The sequence below is a fragment of the Styela clava genome, chromosome 1, assembly GCF_964204865.1.
Source record: "Styela clava chromosome 1, kaStyClav1.hap1.2, whole genome shotgun sequence".
NCBI classification, from domain to species: Eukaryota; Metazoa; Chordata; class Ascidiacea; order Stolidobranchia; family Styelidae; genus Styela; species Styela clava.
Genome location: NC_135250.1, coordinates 13,166,090 through 13,177,572, shown reverse-complemented (window position 1 = coordinate 13,177,572; position 11,483 = coordinate 13,166,090). Strand labels below are relative to the sequence as shown.

Below are 11,483 nucleotides of genomic sequence, written 5' to 3'. Positions count from 1 at the left end.
TCAATTGAATTCGAATATCTTCTTCCAGAATAGCTATGATGCTAAGCCAAACTCGATATTTAGTCGTTAATCAATATGAAGTAACAATAAGGCGTGTAGGTATTTATTGTACTCAAAACAGAGCTACTAGGAGATTTACCTTCTGTTCATTTCGTCCATCAAACGTCACAGGGTTTTGGTTTACGTGTGCATTATTTATGACTCCCTGAAAATAATTTTGTTCAAAAGCGTTGGTATCATTATACATAAGTATTTGTTTGCTTCGACCACAGGAAAATAATATGATTGAGAATTGTACGTGTAATTATTTTACTGATCAATAAGCTTATATAGTAAACTATGATATTATAATGGCCTGACAATCCTTGCTTGTTTTCTATAGCGTGATGAATAATAAATAGATCAATAGTTAATAGAGAGGCACAAACATAGTTAAAATATGATATATATATATATGGTAATTGTTTTGAGATGTATTATTCAGTCCTAGGTTGCACAATCTGTTTGCCACATTTTGAAGAAATTTGTCCCTCGAGGACTATTGGGTAGAATTACTGTCTCTTGCTGTTACGAAAAACTGTGAGTTTCATTCAAGCAACTCTTCTTCGTGTGTAGAAAACATAACGAAGAAAAGAGACTGTATTCTTTGATGTGAAGCAGACTTCAGCTTCTAACAAAGCGATGATAATGAAAACCCCCAACTGTACCAACCTCACAGAAGCTTTCGATTGGAATTCAGAAAACAAGAAGCTATCAAATTCAACGAACTGTACTTTCATGTTGGTGGAAGACGAAAAAAATTCTGATTCCAGCGATGGGTTTTTTGGTTTATTTCTTTTCGTCTTTTTATGTTTTTATGTGTACGTAGCAGCCATGTTAGTTCGGTATCAGGGTAGGCAATGCACCTGATTTTGGAATTTATTAAATTAGATTTGAACAATTATAGTTTCTTTTTCAATTAGTTTATGTTGAAAATATATTCGTTTAAATTGAAAGATGTCTTTCACTTTTGTTCTCACATCCTAATATGAAAGTACACACTAAGGCATAGTGGAGGCCTCGACGTGGGTGGCATCAAACCAGTTTCATAGCCTCGAAGATACATTCTTTGCGACGCAAAAGCGATTGAACTGATACGCTTGTACCAGAATAAAGATACATGTTATAATATTCATTAATAGTTTTATCAAGATGATTTGTATATACGATTTAATTCGAACGTCGCTATGTCATTTTTGGAATGATAGATTACGAAAAAGAGAGATGTGTCTGGGAGGCCACAGAGCAGAAACCAAAGCCTTACATATTTAAAACATACTCATAAAAATACTATCTGATAATAAAGCAATGCACATTTGTTTACTACATTTGATGTGAAATGGATTCTTTGATCTTTTTAAAGATGATTATCACCCAGACATCCTGGATATCGTTATTCTGGCGAACAGACTTTGCCTATAAGTCAGCACGCTAATAAACAAATGAAAAAAAATCATAACATAGTTTTTTGAACTTTTATTGTTTAAACATGAACAACATTCAAAAGAAAAGAGTCAATCTAAAAGGCAGTTTATAATAATAAAAAAAAAATACAACATCTTGTTTGATCAACTGTTGAACGTCACTGGCATCAATCTTAAAAGAATATATATATATTATTTTAAATCTGCGATTTTATATCTTCAACCCGGACAAAAGTTAGCAAAATAAATTGAATTAAATTATGATGCCTCTTTCCGAATTCAAAGATGCTCGCATTAATTTTATCGTATCATCAAATTTAGCACATAAACTCTATACCTAAAATATATTTTTATCCACCTTACCCGTTCAGCCGATAGATTGCAATTGTTTTGTTGAGATACAGAGATGTCCTTTTTGTAGTGGTACACATAATGTTTTACTTGAACAAGGGTTGGGAACACATGGATCGGGTCTTGCCTGTTGAAAACGAAGTATTACGGCTTAATCACACTGCCAAAATGACAAAATTAGTAATATAAAAAATACACACTTACACGACAATGTTTTCCTTTGAAATTATTCTTGCATTTACATTTGTATTTGCCATCAGCTTTTCTGACACACGTTCCGCGATTTTTACATGGATTAGGTCTACATGGATTTGCTAGACTTTTTCTGAACTGAAAAAATGGTATTAAAGGCATTTTATTAATAATTCAATAACTTTACGGTAATCAAGTTATTGTCAATAGTGTGAAAGTGGTAGACTGTATGTTTCACAATTATGTGTTTGCTGTCTGTCATGAAGTTATTACTTATCGATCTTGATCGGTAAGTATGTTGATAGGTATTTGTCTGTCTTTCTGTCTGCTGGACACTTTCGAATGTTACACAATTTCTCACAAATCTGCATTCATCAAATCTTGGACCAGAAGCCTATTGGTTTTGGATGAATTATTTCGTATAATTAGCGAGTTATTAATTAATTAGTGATGGGACACGCGGTGTCACTATTGAGTCATAGCGAAGGATACACGCCGCTAGTTCGATAAGTCGGCGGTCTCCGATCGCTTTCTTGTTTGGTTGTTATCACAAGATCACCATTGCAATAATGTAATAAATTTTATGATAAATATTCTAGTTGTAACTATATTTTTTGTTGGGAATTATCATACGACGTAGCTCATGCTTTACAGCAGGCAATTTTGTTATCGTTCTGGCTTTGGATGTATTTAGTGACTTACTTCACAATATTCTCCAACATATGCATTTCTACATTTACAAAACAACTTGTTGTATTTTCCTTGTGCTGATCTTTGTCTATAGCAAATACCACTATTTTGGCATGGATTCGGGAAACATAAATATTGTCCCTGAAATTACGAATAAATCGTTATCATTATAAATAAATACGAATAAATCATTATAATAATTTCAAAAGGCCGGTCTATGTATTATTGTTGAAATATTTGTAGAAAAAATTACAACCATGATTTGCATCTTAAGTAGAGGAATACATGTCTATTTGATATGCATCTAAACCGAGCGTCTCGAAATGAAATGGTCACGTCATATATATCATTATTTTATTTAAAAACATAAAGCATTTGAAACCGTTTTGCTAAACTTACTTTTTTGGGCCGTGTGAAGAGTGTTCGACCATTCGCAAATAGTTGTGAAGTTGAAATAGTTTTCTAAAAAGAAAGGTTCAATTAGTCGTTGCGCGTATAATAGTCGTATAATATAAAATGATCTATCTAAAAATTTATCAACGTTCTATAATGTTTGAGCACAACAATGGTATCAATTTTGCAATCATTACCTCACATTTCACACCACCGTATCCTCTTTTGCATGTACAAGTGTGCTTTTGAGATCCTACAACTCTTGAGCATGTGCCTTGGTTTCGGCATGGGTTTGGTAAACAAGGATTTCTCTGTTGAGGTGATAATAATGTAGTTTTATTATTAAACTCGTCATTTTGATATTAAAAATCGATTACACAAATTTATTGCGGATATGTAAAAACTTTCAGTACTAGAGTTGAAAATAGCATAGGTTAAATAAAGTAATTACGCAAATAAAATAAGCGTTTTCAACACATACTATTTGGATGTAAACAAGTTTTTTTGACTTGCTTACTGTCCAGGTAGATATCAACTGAATACACTGAGCTATTTTGAGATTTTTTCAAATGAAACCGCAATAAAATTAATTTGAAACAGTTACTATTTTATATTCAAGGCATCTGGGTGTTGATTTATGGAATTCTTTTTTATGAACAATTCTCAACTGCAGTGTATTATATATATATAAGGTAATTTATAAAATGTGTGTACTTACCATAGTAATTGGCAGAAGAAAATCGGATTTCTAAAAAACATAGATTGAATTATTTAAATATATATAAAATTTCCCAAAACTTAATATTGAATACCCCAGTTTCAAGTCCTATACCATTTTATATTTGAAGATAACTTCGATAAACATATATATATAATGAGTTCTTTTCAGTACCCGTCAAGTCGAAAAGAACTTTTGGCTTCAATTTTAACTCCCACTATGAAATGCTAGTGTCTCCTAAATTTATATTTTAAGGTTGTAAATGAGAAAGTTAGGCACATATGTTATTGACTGAGATTATTTATTATTTACACAACTATCATTGATTCTTAAATATTGTTTCGTTGACTGATATTTTAATCTTTTTTTCTGAACCGCTACGAATATCTACAGCTGAATGAATACTCACTTCACAGTATTTTCCATGAAAGCGTTCTCGGCATCGACAGAAGAAATCGTTCGAATTTGGGACGGGATTGCACTCCCCATTGTTCTTACATGGATCGGGATTGCATTGTATATTTCCAAGCTGTATAAAATAATTTAATTTGCTCTTTTGAATAATTAAAATTCACAGTTATAAATTTATGAATTATTTCTTAGTACCAGACGATGGCCTTTTACGTCTAAATTGTGAAGCTAAAATGATGAATATATTTGTTAGATACATACCACAAACTTTGGCCTTTGTCGAACAGTAATACTTGGAATTGTCGGTCCTCTTGTAGGAACCGCAGGCGGTATTGGCTCTCCTATAATCAGCGTTGTTCTCTGTGAAGGTTTGGGTATAAGACATCAGTTGTAATCATCAAAAGATATCAGGTAAGTGAGTAATAAAATAAACAATCAAAATTAATATGCCCTACCTTACAACTGTCAAATGAAATTCCAAACAATGGACAAATGCACTCTGCTTTTCTTGTAAGAAAATTCGATTGCTCGAAGCATACCCCACCTGAAATTGAAATACTGAATTTAGCTCAACAGCAAACCACATTCATTGTATTACTTTGCATTTAATACAAAAATGATCAAGAGTAAAACGAATTATATTAAATACTCAAAACATGATGTCCAAATTAATTTTATTAAAAGTTTAAAATATACTTTCATATTCAAAAAATCTTGGAAATACTTTAAAATGATTATAATCCAAAGAAAAAAATTCAATTCCCAAAGCGCCATAATATGTATATATATTTATTAGCGTTACTTTGCATTTAATACAAAAATGATCAAGAGTAAAACGAATTATATTAAATACTCAAAACATGATGTCCAAATTAATTTTATTAAAAGTTTAAAATATACTTTCATATTCAAAAAATCTTGGAAATACTTTAAAATGATTATAATCCAAAGAAAAAAATTCAATTCCCAAAGCGCCATAATATGTATATATATTTATTAGCGTTAACAGAAACATAAATAACGAAATAATATTTCACCTGGTGGTTTAAGCAGCATTTCCATGATGTCCAACTGAGCAAAAAATATGAAAGTAATGTAATCAGTTTTTGATAAAATAAATCCCAATAAAAACCATTAAAAAAGTCACTCACTCCACAAGTTGAAGCTGAAGCTGCAATACCGTAGCAAATGCAAATTTGTTTTCCGGTGTTTCTATTCTTTTCACGAAAGCAGAGTCCGGTTGCTGAAACAAGATATAAAATTGGATTCCAATGTTGGTATACATTTATTTAGTCAGTGTATGACATTTATATAAATATTATATTCAATTTAGCTCAATGCATGATATAATACTTATACAATGCCTAAGATTGATTATGAGAGATGTGTCGTGCAATAATTATAATAATTTATTTATTAGTAAGTATGTTTCCTGAGAAGTTATTCGCTTGCTAAACTTTTTTAGTTATTTAGATAACACCGCATAACACAAGTTAAGGCATACAATGTTATTGGTATAAAACTTTAAATTAGTTACTATACCTTTCCCGCCTTCCATTGCTTCTCCGGGTAAGAAACCCGATCTTTGTGGAGGGCCAGTGATGACTTCTAATGTAGACTTCTGTTGTGAAAATTAAAGTATAGAATTGTTTACTTATAAAAGCAATCGAGTTACTATAAAGCATACCAATCGTTGCAAATATTACTCACCTTGAATCGAGAAGGATCTACACCCTCTAAGTCACAATTGCATTCCATCCTTTTTCTGACGTCATTGAAAAAAGCAAGACACGTTCCTCCTTTGAAAATATTTTAAAATCTAGATTATGATAATATAATATACAATGGAAAACAAAGTTTACAAATTGTCATTAATTTATTCCATTTCAAATATTTCTGAGAAACCTGAATAAAGTAATGAAACGGAACTCACCAGAAGGTCGCTTTTGCAGACTGACTGTTGTTGCCTAAAAAGTTTAATCATTTTAATAATTTGAAAGAACCTTTGTAAATGGACAATTATAATGCAATAGAAGTATGATTTTTTTTTATGTCACACTTTTATATTCGTTATTCTGACAGTAGTTTCAATATTGTGCCGTAATGGATTGGATAGAAGTTTATTATATAATTGAAATATGAAATCGATTTTAAAAATCATAAATAAATACTATAAATATTACCTTGTAATCGCTGTATAGAGTAAGTCCTTTAGATGGACAGCGGCATCCCATCATATTAGCTTCATTATTTGAGTACTCAAAGCATATCTCACCTAAAAAAATGTAACTAATTATATATACAAAGTATATTTTTTGCCATCCCGAATGAAATGTGCTCAGAACATATTTAATTTTATTTCCCAGGATTGAATAAGTCAAATTGAATTCAATCAATTATGTTGTAATAAATACAAGTCAATGTATCCCAAGGCCTATAAATTTCATTACGTTTTATCATCAACTGAATGACTCATCACAATTGCTACGCATTTCAAAGTATGATAAATATTTACTTACCATTCGGTTCAACTTTAAGTTCGTTGGTTGTTTCCTGAACGCAAAATAAATAAATTTAAGCAAAGTAATTAAACACAGGAAATTGAAACGCGATAAACGTCAAATCGGACATCTTTCGGAATATGATTTCAATTTTTAATTGCAACTCTTTTTACATGTGATTTACTAAAGAGTGTTTGTTGAACTTACTTTTTCATCAACAGTTTTCAACGTACGAAAAGAGTTTTTTTCCTAATTGTTCTTAAACGAATTTATACCTTGTTGAAACCAAGATCTTCAATTGCATTATAATAATGATCAAAAGTAAGGAAAATAGTTTTCCTCCTAACCCCTTTCGTCGTCTAGTCTAGTTGAAAACTGATGACAAAGGAAATTAGAGCGCGGTATGATTAGCTCGTCGATGGCCTAGTTTTGGTGACACGTTCTCTTTTAAAGTTTTATATTCCTAACCAAATGAACTTGTAAATGTCAAACTCCGTTCAAATTGAAACTTTACGATTAAAATCTTTTAGTTTCATTTATATTTTAAACGCAAAGGAAATAATAATAATATACTCTGTTTAATCACACATGCCCTTTGGCATATAATAATTATCAATAGAAATACCGTGCAAGCCTCCCACGTTGCTTTTTTTCCAAAACATGTGCAAGATACTTTATATGTGTCGCGATCAGTCTGTCGGTAACATACGCCACCTGTGAAAAAAATTTGATATTGAAAAACACGAAAAATTTAATAAATTCATATTGATTAAATATATTTTGGTGGTGTTGAGGGAGCTTTCACCTGTCAGTCAAAGCTGAGCAATCAGGTTGGTTTTTCAAATGTTAAAATATTGTGTATATCGTCAAATTTTTATAGTGAAATAAATATTGATTATATATACATATTAAGCAAATCCCCACAAAACGAATAAAACATTATAGTGTTTCAAAATATTAAAAACTTGAGCGTAAAAAATAGTTAAAGCCATACTTTACATTCATATGACACTATTCTCTTATTCATTTTGTCTACGGGCAATTGTATGCCGAGCCTCGCACATTCGTGGTCTTTATATTATTGTGACTTAATTTTATGATGTTGCATTTTCGCCCACACAGTCATGTGCGTCTAATATTAATAGCACAAATTAAAAATAGGTCATTTTACTATCTAATTTCGTAACAGTGTCTCAAAATTTGTTGTCTAATCGGATTCCGTTAGATGGGAGTGTCCGGAAATCTGGAAATAATGTAACCACACTAATGTTAATCGTGATTACCTCATAATCAATAGTCTTGTTATGCAAAGCAATTATATAGCAAGGAAACCATTGAAAAAAAATATGATAAATTTTAATGGCAACTTCACGTAAAATCAACTATATCTAATAGAAAAATTCCCCGTGTAACTGAAATCAAAGGTCGATATATTTTGATAACGATAAAAATATTTTTCTGAAAAATTTGCAGATGGATTCTTTTCCGTTTGCAAAATTTGGCAGTTGTTTCATGTTGGCTTCATAATTAATCTGGTTTGCCACATGGTGTAATAAAATACGGAAGTTAATGTTAATTTTTAACACGTATGTATATCATTGTTGGAGACATACGAGATAAATCGTACCTTGATAAATTATTGGCTATGAAACTTTTATAAGGTCAGATATTTTTAAGTCACATCACATGATTTTTTGTGAAAGTCTATCACAATACGTTAAGGTCACGTCTTGTTGAATGAAAAATATGTAACTTACATGTTAATTGTTATTGATTGAATTATGACCTGAATACCTATGAAATAGATCCGACAATGGCGCAATTCATTGTGTTCACGTAAACATAATATAAAAAATGGCTTTGCCCTTTCATAAGTAGCTGAAATCAATCTATAATTGTTATTACTTGGCTAGTGACATTTCCGGTTATTTTTTTATGTCATTTATGGCTATAATAGTGTTAAATAAATAGTAATACAAATCTTTTTAAATATGCCAAATTACAAATGACAAATACTATTTGTCATCCCATCGTCACTAGAATATATTTGCCTTTTGTATTCTAAATTACTTTGACGTCAATTGTTTTTTCATAAATAACTTGTATTGTGTTTAATATTGCATGTCAACATAATTATGTTGGCTGTCTTGCAAAATTCATGTATTTTAAATTAGGTAATATTGATTTATTCGTTAAAAACAATTAAATTACTCTGCTGCAGGTATTGAATAGAAATAGAATTGAAATTCATAAATTACAGATTTGATGCAATTCAAATAGGAAAAGAATAATTTAACTTATTTCAATTAAATTCTAATACGATTTTTTTTATTATTTTGTTGAATGTATAAATCAACTCAATATTTTGAGTTATATCAATTATTTCCTATACTAACAATGAAATTTTAAGATTGCAAAATGTTCTAATTATTGAAAAAAAAACTAATAATTTTTAAATTCCTCGACGCTTTAATTTAATAATGTGCGATAATAATTCAAAGAATTTTCCTCTGAAATGTGAAATATTACAAAAGCAGAAAGTTGATTCTAATTTTAGAAATCAAGGTGGAATTAGCACAATAGTTATAGTAGAAGAAATTGAGTAATATCACATTTTTAAAAACCAGGAAATTGAAGCTTCGGAAACTTGATCAATAATTACACTTGATTAATTTAATATTGATTTATTCATTATATCATTATACATTAATTGAAGCAAACAAATTTTCTCTCATCTCTTGAAATATTCGATCTTGCAGAACAATGATAACTACAAGTTAGCAATGCTCAAATATATGGGTACGAAAGTCGAAACGAAGTAGTTTGGGTATGAAATCTGTTCCAGTAAACTATCGGTACCGCAGTCTTTACAACCTCGCTTGACCATCGGATCGCAAACGCGAACGCGAAAATATGCGCAATTTTTAATTGCGATCACATCATTGAAGACAACCAAAAAAAAACGAAACTCATAGATTCCACAGAACTTTTTCATGCAAATATAAATAATAACCATCTAGCAAAAAATGCAATCTTGAACCCCTGAAAATTTCAAATTAATTGATCAAGTAGTTATGGGAAAGGGGATTTTTATATTAAAACAAGATAATGAAGAAGAATTTCAACAAAAACAACATAACTACGAAACAATCCATATGTCTACTTCGTATCTAATAAAAAACAAAAAATATTCCTATACCTTAACCCCAGTATCTACATTATCACCTGCTGTCATATATTGCATAATAATTTTACTCCGCAAAGTAATGAATCATTTTAATAAGAGATGAATTAATAGTTTAGCAGTTCATTGAATACGGCGCTTGAATTGTAGCAAAACTGTGAACAGCATGTAATACATGAAAAATGGATTTTTCAGCTACTTTTAAAGTAGTTTTTACACAAAATTAAAAAAAAACTCACCGTTAAATGCAGATGAAAACGAAATAACACAGAAGAGCGTACTCAAAACGAGTGTGAAGTATTGAACCATGATGTAGGTGATATTTATTTTAATTGTCTGTAATTAAGAAACAAAAAATATCATATATTACAAATGTTTTTTTGTGGAGACTGCACAAATTTTATTGTATCACTTTATATATGTTTCGTTCATTTTACGCTCACACAGAAATAGTGGTAATAATACTTAAGACTAACATGATGTATATGCCTATTCACAAACGGCTTATACGATATTCTTCTTGTTTCTTCGACAGTATATAATGCAAGGCGAAGGAATTGTCAAGAATCGCTCACCGAAGCATCAAAGCAAAAAAAAAATTTTTTCATCGTCCGAGCAGTATTGCAACTCGCCACGAATGGTTTATATGTCGGAACGATTCGATTTATAACAATGTCTCGAAGCAAAAAATAGGCACTGTTCCAAAATTTATACTTAAATTTTGATTTGTCATCGTCACGTTATTCGAAAAAAATAGATTTTCGTTAGATATCTGTACGTGGTGGGCGCCACGGGCAATTAAATTTCCTTCCTACACGCTAATAGCGATTTTTTTTATCAAACAACAACAAGCCGAAGAAAAGCACTTCAATCTTCTATCTTTAGAATTGATTTTTGAGTTATTGCAAAATATAAAAATAAGTATTAAAAAAGAAGAAATTACGTGTTTTGAATATATAGTCGTTAATTTACACAATGAAAAACTGTAGTAGAACTGTTTTAACTCTTTAATTTGAATACATCATATCGTTTTTAATTTTCATATTGTACCCGAATGCAACAATTCAAAGTATTTGTCAAAAATTTATGCCAAATATGACGCAGTTAGTGCGTATAAACACTTACTGAAACAGGTATTCTCTGCGTAATATGTTACAAGCAGTCATCTCAGGAATTATTAAAATAATGAACCTTAATAACCTTAACGCACAAAAGTTTACTAACGGCTACTTAACGCGTATAATTGTTTTCTTGGTTTGGTCATCACATCAGAATAATAATTTTTATTTCTCTGAGAATATAATATTAAACGCGAAGTGAAACTGATTAAGTTTCATTTATGTAATGAATAGAATATTGTATTATAATGTTTTGGAATTTATTAAAATAATTGGGAGCATAGTCTAAGATTTACCTAACATTTCTCCAACCAAATAATTTATTTTTCCAAGTACATCTCAACTATATATAAATGGCTAACGACTTGAATCAGGGTTGTGCAACCTGCGGCCCACGGGCCAATTGCCGTTCTCAAGGAAAAATTGTGTTGCCCGCGGAGAAGTGCCAATTTTGAATAATGT

General features: G+C 30.5%; 1 protein-coding gene across 2 annotated transcripts; it reads right to left on the bottom strand.

The window, feature by feature from the left end:
* Nucleotides 1–1,500: 1,500 nt before the first annotated feature.
* LOC120346392 (uncharacterized) lies at nucleotides 1,501–10,511 on the bottom strand. 2 transcript variants are annotated; one of them, XM_039416121.2, is made up of 20 exons: nucleotides 10,380–10,511; nucleotides 10,143–10,239; nucleotides 7,345–7,433; nucleotides 6,738–6,771; nucleotides 6,402–6,493; nucleotides 6,152–6,185; nucleotides 5,929–6,017; nucleotides 5,761–5,839; nucleotides 5,370–5,461; nucleotides 5,256–5,289; nucleotides 4,674–4,762; nucleotides 4,480–4,578; nucleotides 4,217–4,336; nucleotides 3,808–3,837; nucleotides 3,287–3,400; nucleotides 3,096–3,158; nucleotides 2,709–2,837; nucleotides 2,019–2,144; nucleotides 1,827–1,941; nucleotides 1,501–1,635 (listed from the first exon to the last, which is right to left on the bottom strand). In XM_039416121.2, the coding sequence occupies exons 2-19, from the start codon at nucleotides 10,210–10,212 to the stop codon at nucleotides 1,831–1,833; spliced, it is 1,494 nt and encodes a 497-aa protein (XP_039272055.2). In that variant the 5' UTR covers nucleotides 10,213–10,239; nucleotides 10,380–10,511; the 3' UTR covers nucleotides 1,501–1,635; nucleotides 1,827–1,830. The 2 variants fall into 2 exon arrangements, with proteins under 2 accessions (XP_039272055.2, XP_039272062.2); XM_039416128.2 differs by lacking the exons at nucleotides 7,345–7,433; nucleotides 10,143–10,239; nucleotides 10,380–10,511 and adding an exon at nucleotides 6,927–7,166.
* Nucleotides 10,512–11,483: the final 972 nt, after the last annotated feature.

Coding starts and splice junctions, on each gene's coding strand:
- LOC120346392 (XM_039416121.2), bottom strand. CDS start 10,212: ATGGTTCAATACTTCACACTCGTTTTGAGTACGCTCTTCTGTGTTATT. Junction 4,337..4,479: donor GACAAAGGCCAAAGTTTGTG/GTATGTATCTAA, acceptor TATTTTATACAG/CTTGGAAATATACAATGCAA. Junction 3,159..3,286: donor ACGGTGGTGTGAAATGTGAG/GTAATGATTGCA, acceptor CTTTCTTTTTAG/AAAACTATTTCAACTTCACA.